The 16,391-nt window shown below is 40.8% G+C and overlaps 1 protein-coding gene across 1 annotated transcript in view; it reads left to right on the forward strand.

The window, feature by feature from the left end:
• Positions 1–16,391, forward strand: part of DNAH6 (dynein axonemal heavy chain 6) — a 596,499-nt gene that overhangs the window by 534,602 nt on the left and 45,506 nt on the right. The window contains exons 70-71 of the mRNA XM_075352201.1: positions 3,916–4,037; positions 8,532–8,661. Coding sequence (XP_075208316.1) covers positions 3,916–4,037; positions 8,532–8,661 — 252 coding nt within the window. The remainder of the gene's footprint in view (positions 1–3,915; positions 4,038–8,531; positions 8,662–16,391) is intronic.

Here is a 16,391-nt window from a genome sequence, read left to right on the forward strand (position 1 = left end):
AATGTCTTTTCTTGCCACTCTTCCATTAAGGCCAGATTTGTGGAGTATATGAGCAATAGTGCTCCTGTGGGCAGGCTCATGAGATGTGGATCCTTGCAGCTCAGGTAGATTTACCATCAGCCTCTATGATTGGCACGCATGGTAGGAAGTGATGCGCGCTGCAGCTCTGACGCACACTTCCGGTCACATGGTTCTAGGTGACGGGAAGTCCCTTTTCTCCAGTGCCGGTACGTGCAGGATGTGTTTCCCCTCTTCGGGTGATTAATGGGACCGGCCGGAGGTGACGCGGGGGGATTTCCTGATGTGCACCTCCGATCACGGTTTAGACCTTTATAGGTGAAACGCACGCCGGAAGGAGTGGGATTTAGTGGCACATTTACTGAGGTGTTGATTTGCACTTCCGGGTATCATGGGCGTTACCTCTGTGGAACGCACATGACATTATCCAGGAAATATAACCACACATGCTGAACTAAACCCACATGGCAGGATCCACATAATCCTTACTAAATAAAGATCAGGTGAGCTGTACCTCCTGATTGGAGCAATTATATGACTCATATAATAATGACCCCAGTTTTGGCCACGCCAGAATCTCTGACACTATGGTTTTGTGAGGGCTGGCAACAAGGACCTGACTGACAATTATTGTGTCCCCTGAGGAGTCTTAATGACGAAACGCGTCGGGATGTCAGCGTAGGGGTCCAGCTTGAGACCTTAGATGTGGTCCGTCCTTGTTAGGACGGAAGTCCGGGGCAGCAGTTATTTCTTATTTTTTGAACCCAAAGAGTAGTAGGGTTAGTATATGGTGGACGACTCTACTGACTGGGATGGAGAGACTGCATGACCTCATATGAAAAGGGACTGGGTGAGACCATTCCTATTTTAATACCTGGAAAATCTATTGTGTATTAATGTCTATTTATGACTGACCACTGTCAGGAATATGAGTGCACATTGATTTGTTTTTTAGGTATTCATTATTTCTTTGTCCTTTATTAGGCTGACTCAAGTGGCCATGGTGTATTTGTCGCGGGCGGGGAGGAGGGTGTCAGCACACTACGCTCACCCCTTCTGCTCGGGTCCGGCGGCTGCTGCTCAGTGGTGGCTCGAGCTGTGGGCCGGATCCCGGGGGTTCTCGAGCGGCACTCCTCGCCTGTGAGTGAAAGGGGGGTTGTTGGGTGTGGGGATAGTTTATTGTCCGTGACGCCACCCACGGTTGTGGTGATTTCACCACCGCTGCTCAATATGGGGATCCCTGGGATGGTGATGCGGAGCAGCCAGGTGTTGTGTTGCCCCTCCGTGGGTAGGGGTTGGTGATCCCGGGGCCCGGTGATGACATGGGAGATGCAGGGCCTGGTGGGCGCAGGGACGCGGGGGCAGCGCTGTGCCTTGCGGCACTGTGGTACTCACTCAGCCTGAGACGTTGACACAGTTTTACGGTAAACCACACGGCTGGAAAGACGGTTCCCACGGACGGCTGCACTTGCTCTCCCAGTAGGTAACGGTGATGTCCCTCTGACCTGCACCTGATGTTTCTAAGTTGGTAGCGATGGGTCCCCACCGGTAACCCGCTCCCCGGCTTCAAGCTGGACCGGAGGAGCTCTACTTTGCCCGCAGACGCTGGCCCTGAGGAACTGGTGCCTTGGCGGTGGCGGTGTTCCTCCTTAATGGTTGGACTGTTGCCTTCAATCGGGACTTGGTTGTTGGGGGATCGACGTCCCCTTCACTGACGGATTCGGCAAATTATGGCGACTCCTAGCCTTGCCGGGGTCCGAGAGGCCCCTGCCCTGGTGCTGACTGTCCTTTGCACGCTGCTCCAGACCGCCGGGTCACTACCCGTCCGCGGTCCTTCCAGGAACTCCCGAACAGTCACCCCTCTGGACAGTCACCGTTGTTGCTGACCTTGCTGACCCGGTCCTGCACACAGCTGGACCCTTCAGGCTTTCCACTCTCTTTCTTTCCTGTCACCACTCTTGCTTTCCTCCTTTACCACTTTACTTCCTTCACTTAGCTGTTTACTCAAGCTCCCCCTGAGCTAATCTGCCTGGTTTCTCCCGCCTCCAGAGCTGTGAACTCCTCGGTGGGCGGAGCCAACCGCCTGGCCCACCCCCTGGTGTGAATCATCAGTCTCTGGAGGAAGGCAACAAGGATTTTTGGTTAGCTTTGGTGTTCCTAGCTGGGATGTGGGATGTGTTGGTGCGTGACCTGTGACCCCTGGGTTGCCCAGGGCGTCACATATTCACCGTAGGTGGTGATGGCTTTATGAGCTTGACTTGTTTGTACTAGAGTAATTAAGGTTGCTCTTTTTAGGTCTATATCAATAAAGGTGTATATTTTAATGCTTATTTGCAAGTTCATGATTATGAAAACGTTTTCAAGACACTATATAGTGAACCAAAATTGTAAAGAAAACTTCAATTACTGTTTAAGTAACACCCACAAAGTGAATTTCTTCACTTGCGGTATCCTTTTGATCTGTATAACAGTGCCATTCTGGCCATTCTAGCCATTCCTTTAACTTGAAAAATTGTACTGTCAGGTTCTCTTTAAGGCCCTTTATACACATTTGAGAAAGGACTTCTGAACTCACTGATTTCAACTAGTATAGCTGACCCAACAGAAGATGTTGGGGAAGAGAGGAATTGGTCATATTTTTACTCGGTTCTCTCTATTGAAACACATACACAGACGGGATGAACAGAGTGTGCATGTGCATGAGGGAGCATTAAAAAATATCTGTCAGCTTTTGCATTCATTATGCCCTCCTTAATAATATATGACAGACCTGTTAGAACCTGTGTTAGCAGATTATAGTGGAATATAGGCTCAAAGTCCTTTTACATTGTTATTAAAATGTGGTATTGTCCCTGTTTTAAAGGTATATTCCAAAAAACAAGTTATCCCTTATCTGTAGGATAGCTTATAACTTGCTGATAGCTGGGGGTCGAACTAGTGGGAGACCAAGTGATCCAAAGATTGGAGCTTGACTCCTCAAGAACAGGGCTCTGTTGCTCCGTTTTGAATGTAGCGATGGTGCACATGCTTGACCTTTGCTCCATTGATTGTCTATGGGGACTGGCTGAAAGCTATACACAGCAGCCCCAGTGGCATTAATGGAGAAGAGGCGGAACATCTATACCTTTCCTCCATTCAAGATGAAACTGCAGAGCCCTGTTCTCAAGGTGGCTAGCTCCAATCTTGGGATCACTTGGTCTCTCACTGGTTTGACACCTAGCCCCAATTTTAAGAATGCTCTTGTTCACAGTAGTCAGATTTCCAATCATCAACAAGTTATCCCCTATTCTGGGCATAGGAGATAACTTTTGTTTTTGGAACAACCCTTAAAGTTTAAGAGAAGTTTTCATCTTGTTAATTCTTAAGTAAGTTCTTTAGGCAAAATTAGCTTTTGTGGTAGTAACACACATTATACATTAAATTATTAAGTACCTGAAGGGTTACAAACTCCAAATGACTTCTGTGATGCACGTGACTAAAATGCCTTCATGAGTACAATGAAATGCCTCATTCCATAAATGCATTATTCATACTGGTCAAGTAACCACATTAAATTTGTAGTGTTACAGCTGAGCGGTACTATATGACATTTAGTAATGCAAAGCAGACATTGGTGGATGTCCAGAATAATACCATTACTATCCTTCACTGTCCTATGAAATAAATGTAAATGTTTGTAATGTAAAAAAGCCATATACTTCTTCTTGAAATGTTTGTAGATTATGTTATATCTAATTGGTATGTGCATTCTAGTAATTTTTCTTCCTCGGGCTTTGGCATATTTAATTTCTAAGCACATAGACACTATTTGATGGCCTTTATTTCCTTCCCATATCTTTATTCATACTTAAAACAGCGAGCTGACAAACTAATGAGCTATGTTTTTCCTCTCTATAGGTATATATTTCAGCCCAGATGCTGACAGTCTGCAATATTACAAGGACTACATAGAAAATCTGCCCTTAACTGATGATCCGGAAATATTTGGAATGCATGAAAATGCCAATTTAGCTTTCCAGGTTTGTATGCTTATGGGCACTTGCTCTAATTTAATTGTGAGAACCATGGATTGCACTACCGCTCAAAGGAAAATAATGATTTAATCATAATAGTCTGTTAAACACAAATAATAGGCAGAATCTGCTATTGTATGTCAGTCTGCCAGTAATATTATTTCACTTGGAAAAAAAGCTGCAATAGAAATCACAACTGTGACTCTGGCAATCTAAGGATATGCTCATATAGTTTTTCTTAAGCATTTTTGAAAGAAAAAAAGAGAGAAGAGGGCGCTCCTGTGTGTAAGAGTAAACTTTATGTGGTGAATAATGAAACAATTCCACTCACCTATGAGTGTTGTACTACAGGTACAACACTGTCTGTTAGCACTGACAGAGAGATCCAGGTTACCCCTTGGCTGGCCGACACAGATCCTGCTGAGGATGATCACACAGCAGCCTTCGATTTCACTGCTGCTGGTGCTCAGAGCTCCTGCAATCCTCCTGTTTGGGTCAGCGTCTCACTCCTGGATCAGATAAGAGGAATTCCGTTCCCACAGAGCCAGGCTAATCTGATGTTTAAGTCAATGTAATTAGATCTCCTAAGGCTGGAGCTGCGGCACCCCGTGGACTCCCAAAGGAGAGATAAGGTATTCAAAGAAGAAGAAAAAAAAACAAAAAAACCACGGTGTAAAGGCCCAGTCACACACAACGACTTACCAGCGATACCGAAAACGATGTGACCTGATAAGGATCGCTGGTAAGTCGCTGGGAGATCGCAGGTGAGATGTCACACAGTCAGATCTTACCAGCGATGCAGGAACAATACAGGTCGCAGTAGCGACCTGTATAACGATCTCAGCAGTCACTGTGACCCTGTCACACAGTGTCAAACACAGCTATGTGTCCTGCCCAGCAGGACATCACCTTTGAAGAAAATGGCCTAGACCATTCTGCAACGACTAGAGAGCTCACAGCAGGGGCCTGATCGCTGGTAGATGTCACACATAACAAGATCGCTAACGGGATCGCTACTGCATCACCAAACGGTGACTCAGCAGCGATCTCGCTAGCGATCTCGTTATGTGTGACGGTACCTTAAAGGGCGCTGCTCACAAAGTGTCTGCTACACTTTTTTCTTTATGCTACCTGAGGAAGGGGGAAATTATTATTGTTTTATTGTATCCCTGAAACGCGTTGTAGCTCAAATAAATCTTCACTATTTATCTCCTATCTCCTTTGTGAGCAGCGCCCTTTACACCGTGTTTTTTTTTTTTCTTTGAATATCTTAAGCATTTTTGGAATAGAAACTGAGTACAGACTTTCCAAAACTTCCCCAAAAACTCAAAACTCAAACTTGAAAAATGTCCTCTCCAAAACAGACACAGTACGGACAAACCCTAAAAGTATAATGGATGATGTAGTCATGTAGTCTATGAACGGATTGGTTTTCCCTTACTGGAACCAAATTTTCTAACAAAACATGCATTTGCTGTCTTTGTGAAAAATAATGGAAATAACCTTTTAAATGTATCACATTACTTATGTGATTTGTGATTTGTATATCCAGATCTGAATTCACAATTTTCCTGGTTGTTACTGGAGACCGTCAACATGTCTGACAATAAACACATTATCTACTGTTAAAACACCACTCTGGCATATTTTTTTCAGCACCGGAGCAGCACTTTAAATTTAAGTTCCCTGTCCTCTGTCATATACTCAAATTTCGGCAGCTTCGTCGTTTTTCGGCACCGCTCCTGTCCTGCAGAACCATCTTGTGCCCATAACTTCTAACTGGACAGAAATCTGATGTGTGTGTGTGACATAGTGAATAGCAATCAGTATATATTATCTGACCACATCAAATAACACAATGAAAATATTTGATTGTGACTTGTTTAATGGTCTAAAATCAACTTGTCTAAATGCACCCCAGATGTTTGTGTGATGGTGCAGTATGTTAGCATTTGTGGTCCCACTTTTAATGTTTGCTCAGGACCACATTTTGTCTAAAACCAGCCATGGGGAAAAAGGCATTATGTCCAAGCATCTTTATTTTGATTATATCTATCCAAAAACGTGTGGTTTGTTCAGATACAACTTTGCAAACTTTAGCCTTGCTGTCATTATTAGAGTTGAGTGGACACATTGAAGTTCAGGTTCCAAAAGTTAATGATTGTGCAGTTCGGCTCTCCACCCACATGCAGCCAGTCATAAACAGAGCATTTCAGAGGAAGGGAAGGTGAGATTTTTTCATTTTTTTTTTAGTACACACTACATCCATTTTACCGTCAGTGAAAGCCATTGAGACACTGCAAACGGCTTACACTGGGCGAAGCACCGAGTACACCAACACTCGATGGAGTGGTTAGCATACGTCAAGCACCCAAACTCCGAACTCGAACACTGATTTTTTTTATAAAGTCTATATTCAGTAAGAACACCAAACTTTACTGTTCGTGCTCATTCATCTCTAGCCATGATCTTTAGAGAAAGAAGAAGCTTTTTCCTTGCAATGCTTATAAATAAGCCTTAAAGAGTACTTGCCAGTAGATCTTTGTAATGTAAAGTAAAGGCATGACGGTAATGGCGCTGTAATGATGATTACATTGATACTTTTGGGGAAGAAATCTGCTTCATGGTTCTTCATTAATCATCATATGAATTTTTCTACTAATTAGATTCCAAGCACAGGGTCTTGACTAAATGTACACTGGGTCTTTTCCTCCCTGTCTGTGATCCCTGGCCCTTCCGCCTGCCTCTGATCTGTGATTCTCAACCCCTTTGCCAGCTTTTGTTTTGTAATTCCCCACCCCTCTGCCTGCCATCAGTCTGTGAAAAACCTGCCTCATCTGTCATTCACAGACCAAACGTATGCAGGGGCCAGGGAATCACAGACTGGCAGGCGGTGGGGCTGGAAAATAACAGGCAGGAAAAAAAGAACCAGTGTACAGTTCAGCCATTGTGCTCCAAAATCTAAATAGCAGACAATTTCAAATACAGATTAAAGAAACTGCAAAATGGATTTCCTCACCAAAGGTTTCAATTTAGTCAGTATAACTGGGCCGTTATAGCCATGTCTTTCTTTACAAAATTGTACAGATAGGTTTCTGTAAAGTCTATGCTGTAGCTCTTTGTTTTTTCCTGGGTTCTCCATTCCTGGGAAGATTGTCCACTGTCTTGATTGTTGATTGCTAATTTGCTTTTTCACTTTAAAATTAAATACTCTAAATCGTTTGTAAATTGACATATAACTGTTCCCAAATTTAATGGACAACAACATTTGCCTTGCTAAGGTTATTGCTGACATTTTTTTCTCCTTGGCATTGTGTTAATTCATGCCTGAATGCTCTAGACCAGCAAACTGCCAAAACTTCTGCTTTTATAGTCACACTTACTGATCAACAATTAATCAAGGGCATTTGCTTAGCAGCACCTGGCTGCTACTTAACTTCTCAACTCGAATGTAAGCTGTAATTTTTAATTTAATTAGTCACTGCACATTGCACAATGACAGTACTGTTTATAAAAACTGATTTGTAGTTCTTGAACGTTCAGCATACCCACTGCTATTTATTAATATTTAGAATTAGGAGTAGAGATGAGCGGACCCCTGAAAGTTTAATTCGGTGGGTTCAGCCAAACTTTAAATTAAGATCAGTTTGATACCCGAACTTTACCTGAACTCCAAATGGAAGTCACTAATTGGGCAGTTTAGGTCTCTGACCTTAAGCAGCCAGCCATAAACAGATCACTTCTGGGGGTGGATGGGCAAGGTTTGTTCATTTTGTACATCCGATTATTCTGTTGTTACTAGAGATGAGCGAACCTTTAGAAGTTCGGTTTGGAGGGCACTTTTGAACCTTAGATAAGGTTCATTTTGTGACCCTGACATGAACCAAACCTCAATGGAAGTCAATAATTGGCCAGTTCGTGTCTCCGCCCACATGCAGCCAGCAATAAGCAGAACACTTCTGGGGAAGGATGTGTGGGGTTTTTCAAAAAATTTTTGTGTTCACATCTCATTAGATCCTGCTGATTTTAACCCCAGTGCAAGCCATTTAAACACTGCACGTGGCTTGCACAGGGAGGTGCATCAATCATACTCATGCACAGTGCTGCTCCCTTGAGTGGTTTGCACTCATTACTTACTCAAACTTCGAACCCGAACTTCGGTGTTTTTTTGGAAATTGATTTTCGAACCCGAACTTTAAACCTCAAGTTTGCTCATCTCTAGTTGTTACCCCCAGTACGTGCCATTCAAACACTGCAAGCATCTCGCATTGGGCTGAGCACTTCGTATACCTAAGCACAGCGTTGCTCACATGAGTGCTGTTCATACGTAAAGCACTGTAACTCCGAATCTGAACTTTGTTGTTTTTGTAAAGTCTGTGTTTGGTACCAACACCGAATATTGTACCTCGAGTTCGCTCATCTCTAATTTGGAGGAACAACATTTTCTAGTAAAAGAAATATAAATCCCCCCTAATTATCTGTATATCTACCTCTCTATAGCGCAAAGAAACAAGTACTCTAATTAATACTATATTGGATGTACAGCCAAGATCTACAGCACAAGGAGCAGGAAAAAGTAATGATGAAATTGTTAGTGAACTGGCTGCCTCAATCCTGTCAAAGTTACCAGGTAATATTTGGATGATATCTTCAACACAATGTATTTTAATCTGATATCAGTGGGACCTGATAGATGCCAGATTATTTTCTGTATTGGATTGGATGGTCATAAAAAGTATAGAAAACTTACTTGCAGAATTAAAAAAGGAGGCTCACAATTGTTGGGATCATGGGACAACGGATCAAAGGAATTTTGAACTTTTGGCTTTCATTCTCCATATTCCACCATCCACTACGGCTTTGAGTGTGAGACTACCTTCGTTTTATAGACAATCATTTTGGCTATCTCATATATATATATATATATATATATATATATATATATATATATACATAGATAGATATATCAGTACAGAACAAATGTTTGGACACACCTTCTCACTCAAAGAGTTTTCTTTATTTTCATGACTCTGAAAATTGTAGATTCACATTGAAGGCATCAAAACTATGAATTACCATGTGGAATGAAATACTTAACAAAAAAGTGTGAAACAACTGAAAATATGTCCTATATTCTAGGTTCGTCGAAGTAGCCACTTTGATTTAATTTGCTTTGATTGCTACTTTGCACACTCTTGGCATTCTCTTGATGAGCTTCAAGAGGTAGTCACCGGAAGTGGTTTTCACTTCACAGGTGTGCCCTGTCAGGTTTAATAAGTGGGATTTCTTGCCTTATAAATGGGGTTGGGACCATCAGTTGTGTTGTGCAGAAGTCTGGTGGATACACAGCTGATAGTCCTATTGAATAGACTGTTAGAATTTGTATTATGGCAAAAAAAGCAGCTAAGTAAAGAAAAACGAGTGGCTATCATTACTTTAAGAAATGATGGTCAGTCAGTCCGTAAAATTGGGAAAACTTTGAAAGTGTCCCCAAGTGCAGTGGCAAAAACCATCAAACGCTACAAAGAAACTGGCTCACATGAGTATCGCCCCAGGAAAGGAAGACCAAGAGTCACCTGCTGCGAAGGATAAGTTTATCCGAGTCACCAGCCTAAGAAATCGCAGGTTAACAGCAGCTCAGATTAGAGACTAGGTCAATGCCACACAGAGTTTTAGCAACAGACACATCTCTAGAACAACTGTTAAGAGGAGACTTTGTGCAGCAGGCCTTCATGGTAAAATAGCTCCTAGGAAACCACTACTAGGGACAGGCAACAAGCAGAAGAGACTTGTTTTGGCTGAAGAACACAAGGAATGGACATTAGATCAGTGGAAATCTGTAATTTGGTCTGATGATTCCAAATTTGAAATCTTTGGATCCAACCACCGTGTCTTTGTGTGAAAAGGTGAACGGATGGACTCTACATGCCTGTTTCCCACCGTGAAGCATGGAGGAGGAGGTGTGATGGTGTGGGGGTGCTTAGCTGGTGACACTGTTGGGGATGTATTCAAAATTGAAGGAATACTGAACAAGCATGGCTACGACAGCATCTTGCAGCGGCATGCTATTCCATCCGGTTTGCATTTAGTTGGACCATCATTTATTTTTCAACAGGACAATGACCCCAAACACACCTCCAGGCTGTGTAAGGGCTATTTGACTAAGAAGGAGAGTGATGGGGTGCTGCGCCAGATGACCTGGCCTCCACAGTCACCAGACCTAAACCCAATCGAGATGGTTTGGGGTGAGCTGGACCACAGAGTGAAGGCAAAAGGGCCAACAAGTGCTAAGCATCTCTGGGAACTCCTTCAAGACTGTTGGAAGACCATTTCCGGTGACTACCTCTTGAAGCTCATCAAGAGAGTGCAAAGCAGTAATCAAAGCAAAAGGTGTCTACTTTGAAGAGCCTAGAATATAAGACATATTTTCAGTTGTTTCACACTTTTTTAAGGTTTTCATTCCACATGTTTTCATTCATAGTTTTGATGTCTTCAATGTGAATCTACAATTTTCAGAGTCATGAAAATAAATACAACTCTTTGAATGAAACTTTTAGTCTGTAATATATATATATATATATATATATATATATATATATATATATATATATATTTATTTAGTTATACAGATTATTTTCATGAGACTGCATTGTTACCCTTTTGGTCATTAGTGTAGATGGTATCTGTATGAAGTGTTGTCCTGCTATTTACCTAGTCTTTAAAACTATATATAGTACAAAACATACTACATAAATGATTAAGGGAGTTCTTGAACAATGTAAGAAAATTATCATCACCATAATCAAATTGACATGGCCGCCCACTCTAGTTATGTGTAAGGACAGGCTGAAGTCTGAAAAAGCATGGCTCCAGAGACCTGTGTTCCAACTCACAGAAGAGCTTTATCATAAGCACACATATCTCTGTGTGCTGAGGAAAAGGCCTGTAACATTAGAATTAATAAATTTTCTTGGCTAACTGTGCACAAAGGACATTTTCTCCAGCCTCAATCATTCGTCAGCGAAGGGATTTATTTCTTCTTGCGTCATAGCCCTTCTCAGATTTGGGTATGTGTTTATGATTCAGTACCTCTGTCAGTTGAGTCACAGATCTTGCAAGCTGTTTCTTTAGACCACAGTCCATCCTGATGTGTCTAGGATGGGCTGTCGTTTGAATTATGGGGGCCATTTTATTACATTCTTGAATAACCCATTTAATTAAATAATTGCAAAGTAAGAATAAAATCTATTATTTTTAAAACTGCTGTGGTTATTAAAGTTTTTCAATGATATATGTTACATGCCAGATGCTCATTATATTCACAATATCATCTCTTGATCAAGTCACTGTGCTTGCTGAACCATCCAGGAACAAAACATCTGTCATTTTTCTGCTAGATTTATCGCTTTGAGTTTCTTACGTCCTTTTCAACATTCTAATAAAATTATGAATACCAGGGTTAATACATTATTTTTAATGGTTCATATTCCTGATTAGCATTACATAGCCTTCAGAAGTTCAAGTAATTTTTCTGCAAATTCCATTAATGTGTTCTAATTACTGAACTTGATATCAGATTCAAGGAGTGACTCTATTAAAGGGACACTATTGACTATCGTCATTTTAATTTTACTATAGGAATTGTATGATTGTATATACTGTACTTACAGTATAGCAAAGTAGCAAGTATTTGTGAAGCATAAAGGAAGTTGTATATTTTTAAAACTTTTAGAAAACCATATGAGGCTGAAAATCGTGACCTACTGTCATGATGTGCAGTGCTACACATAGCATTTTTCATTTAGCCCCAAAGGTTCTCCTTTGGTCTCATCTGACCTAAATACTTTCTTCCACATGCTAGATATGTCTGCGACATGGCTTTTTGCACACTGCATACTTTCAAAAATGACTTTCTTCTTGCTAATAGTTGTCCTGTTGAAAGATTTTCCCACCTGAGCTGTGGGTCTCTGCACTTACCCAGAGTGATAATGGGCCTTTTGGCAGCTTCACTACTTAGTGCCCTCCGTGCTTGGAATATCAATTTAGGTGGACGGCTATGTCTTGGTAGCTTTTGCAGTTGTGACATACTTCTTCTATTTTAGATAATGTATTGAACAGTTCTCCAAGAGATAATCCAAAAACGAGGTCAGCATGCCACATTCAGTAAAAATCCAAGCATTTATAATATCTAGAAATGACAAAACACGCAAGGTCCATGTGTTTCTGACCTTCTGCGGTCCATAGTCTTCGCCTAGATTAAACTTGGTTTAGATTAAGGACCACAGAAAGTCAGAAGCTAGTTGCCCTGGTGTATTTTGTCTTGAAAATGTTTACAATGTGTAGAGCCATGAAGATGTTTTTAACTATACTTAATAAATGCTTGCATTTTTACTGAATAAGTGGTATGCTTGCTATCTTTTTGGATTATATTAAAATTTTGGAGTGAAGCTGCCATGTACCTCGCAGGTGAGCTGATTTTTTTTGCTTTTATATTGCGTAATGCCCAATCCCAAGAGCTTGGGATATTTTTTTTTCTAAATAACCTAAGGCCCTGTGCACACACTGCGTTTTTACCAGCGTTTTGTTTGCATTTTTGCTGCAGAAATTTCTTGAGAAAATGGTTGTAACCTTTCTGCAGACATTCCCCAGCAAAACCTATGGGAAAAAAAAGCTGTGCACACACTGCATTTTTTTTCTCAAGAACATTCTTTCTGCAGAATTTCTTGAGAAAAAGAATGTGCATGTCACTTCTTTTCTGCAGGTACCTGCGTTTTGCCATAAATAATGGTAAAAAAACACAGGTTCCAACCTGCGGAAAAAAACATCAAAAATGCATAAAAAATGCAGTAAAATCACATGCGGTTTTCGGTGCGTCATTGGTGCGTTTTTTGACCGCAAGTGTGCCAATCTTTCAGACTCTCAAGAAATTTCTTGAGAAAAATCCTATTTCTAGTGTGAACTGATCCTAACCCTTTTTTCTTCTTTTTCAAAACTTTATCCCTGACCTATCTGGTATATGTCTAGATTTTTATTAAGGCCCCATCACACGCAGCGACGTATCTAACGATATATCGCCGGGGTCACGGATTCCATGATGCACATCCGGCATCGTTAGCAACGTTGTTACGTGTGACACGCACGAATGACCGTTAACAATGGAAAATACTTACCAAATTGTCCATCGTTGACACGTCGTTCCTGTTTAAAAAATCATTGATTGTTGAGCACGCAGGTTGTTCGTCGTTCCTGAGGCAGCACACATCGCTACATGTGACACCTCGGGAGCGACGAACTACAGTTTACCTGCAGCCTCCGGCAATGCGGAAGGAAAGAGGTGGGCGGGATGTTACATCCCGCTCATCTCCGCCCCTCCGCTTCTATTGGGTGGCCGCTTAGTGATGCCGCTGTGACGCCGCACGAACCACCCCCTTAGAAAGGAGGCGGTTTGCCGGCAACAGTGACGTCGCTAAGCAGGTAAGTCCCGTGTGACAGCTCCGAATGATATTGTGCGCAACGGGCAGCGATTTGCCCGTGACGCACAAACGACGGGGGCGGGTGCTTTCACTAGTGATATCGCTGGGTGTAACACCCCCTTTATGCTGCTTGATCTCAATGTTCTCAAACAAACCTCTGAGGTCTTCAAAGAACAGATGTAGTTATACTGAGAATAAATTACACACAGGTGGACTCAATTTACCAATTATGACTTGTGGAGGCAATTTTTTCACTCCGGATTTTATTTAGGGGTATCACACTACAACGGGCTAAACACAAATACATGTCAACATTTTCTTATTTAGATTTTTTAAATAATTAGAAAACCATGTATCATTTCCTTTACACTTCACAAATATGTGCTACTTTGTGTTGTTATATCACATAAAATCCCAATAAAATACATTTAAGTTTGTGTGTGTAACATGAGAAAAATGTTGAAAGGTTCCCAGGGTGTGAATACTTTTACAAAGCACTGTATAGAGTACTGTGCAAAAGTTTTAGGCAGGTTTAGAAAAAATACTGCAGTCACAATTCTTTCAAAAATAGAAGTGGTAATAGTTTATTTTTTAACAATCAACAAAATGCACAGAAAGTGTATAAAAAAAAAAATCTAAATCAAATAAATGTTAAGTGTGATCACCCTTTGCCTTCAAAAAAGCATCAATTGTGAAGAGCTGTGGTGAAGCGCCAGAATTGGCGCATCTAATGGATGCATCACTTCAAGAGCGGCTTCGGGCTGCTATTTTTTAAGCTGTGAAGAACCAAATAATTTGTTGAGAAAATTTACATTTTATTGATGTACATTAAAAGCTTAACTCAAAACAAAAAAACACAAAAAAATTATTTCACAAGGTGAAGGTTGCCAAAATATCATTAAATTCTAGCCAAATTCTATGAGTCACTAGAGAGGTGAGGGAGATATGAGTTAGCACAAAAAAGAGGGAAGGGGGTTTATTAATCTTTCTTACCCTATTGGAATATATTTCTACCTGCCAATGGAGTGCATCCTTACTTAACCGATGCCCTCATTCCTCGGCGGTTCTCCCTTTTCCTCACCCTCACTTTCCTTCCTCGAATATAATCAATAGGCCTCATAGAAAAAATATATATACTGTAAACAACCAATCACTTAATGTCTCAATGCCTCAATGCCTCAAAAGATCTTTTGATATGAATATATGGAATGTCTCAAGGCACCTTACAGTTTGAAACGAAAAATAAGGATGTACTCCATTGCTAGGTAGGAGCAAGTGGATAATGGGACAGTTTTGTGAAAGAAAAATATATACAAACTGATACCATATCTTCGAAACATAAAGCTCCTATTTTGTGTGAAGTAATTTTGTACATGCTTATGTGTATGTTTATATATATATATATATATATATATATATATATATATATATATAAAAAAAATTAGGTAATAGCGTGCATTGAGACATTAAGTGATTGGTTGTTTACAGTATATATTTTTCTATGAGGCCTATTGATTATATTTGAGGAAGGAAAGTGAGATGAAGAAAAGGGAGAGCCACCGAGTAATGGGGGCACCGGTTAAGTAAGGATGTAATCCATTGGCAGGTAGGAATATATTGCAATAGGGTAAGAAAGGTTAATAAACCCCCTTCCCTCTTTTTTGTGCTAATTGTTCAAGGTTTTTGATAAATAAACTCATATCTCTCTCACGTCTCTAGTGACTCATAGAATTTGGCTAGAATTTAATGACATTTTGGCAACCTTCACTTTGTGAAATAATTTTTTGTGTTTTTTTGTTTTGAGTTAAGCTTTTAATGTATATCAATAAAATGTAAATTGTATCAACAAAATATTAGGTATATGCTGTCACAACGTTGAATTTTGTATACCCATCCAAAAGCGTTCTGCTTTGAAGAACAAAATAACCTTGGGCATTCCCTGCCTGATAATACCAGACCCCAGCTGTCTGTTTTACCATGGCTGGTTATAAAAAATAGGGGGACCCTACGCCATTTTTACAAGTTTGTTCACTCATCCATAGTCATAATGACATTGACTTTATGCTTGGGGTTATTGTTCTGCTGCAGAATAAACTTGAAGCCAATCAGATGTCTTCCGGATAGTATTGCTTGATGTATAAGAATCTGCCTGTATTTTCAGCAATGATCCCCAAGCAAATAGCCAATGCCATTTAGAATTTTTTTTTCATCATTAACCCCTTCAGCCCCCGGGCACTTTCCGTTTTTCCGTTTTTGTTTTTTGCTCCCCTTCTTCCGAGAGGCGTAACTTTTTTATTTTTCCATCAATCTTGCCATATGAGGGCTTGTTTTTTGCGGGACGAGTTGTACTTTTAAATGAAACCATTTAAAACTTTTACCATATAGTGTACTGGAAAACGGAAAAAAAATTCCAAGTGCGGAAAAATTGCCAAAAAAGTGTGATCGTACAATAGTTTTTGGGATATTTTATTCACTGTGTTCACTATATGGTAAAACTGATGTGTGGGTGTGATGCCTCAGGTCAGTGCGAGTTTGTAGACACCAAACATGTATAGGTTTACTTCTATCTAAGGGGTTAAAAAAATTCACAAGCTTGTCCAAAAAAAGTGGCGCACGTTTTGCGCCATTTTCCAAAACCCGTAGCGTTCTCATTTTTCGGGATCTGAGGCTCAGTGATAGCTTATTTTTTGCCTCTCGACCTGACGTTTTAAACGGTACCATTTTTGCGCAGTTTTGATCGCCTGTTATTGCATTTTGCGCAAAATTTGCGGCAACCAAAAAACGTAATTTTGGCGTTTGGATTTTTTTTGCCGCTACGCCATTTACTGATCAGATTCATTGATTTTATATTTTGATAGATCGGCATTTCTGAACACGGCGATACCAA

Source organism: Anomaloglossus baeobatrachus, chromosome 1 (assembly GCF_048569485.1).
Source record: "Anomaloglossus baeobatrachus isolate aAnoBae1 chromosome 1, aAnoBae1.hap1, whole genome shotgun sequence".
Lineage (NCBI taxonomy): Eukaryota > Metazoa > Chordata > Amphibia > Anura > Aromobatidae > Anomaloglossus > Anomaloglossus baeobatrachus.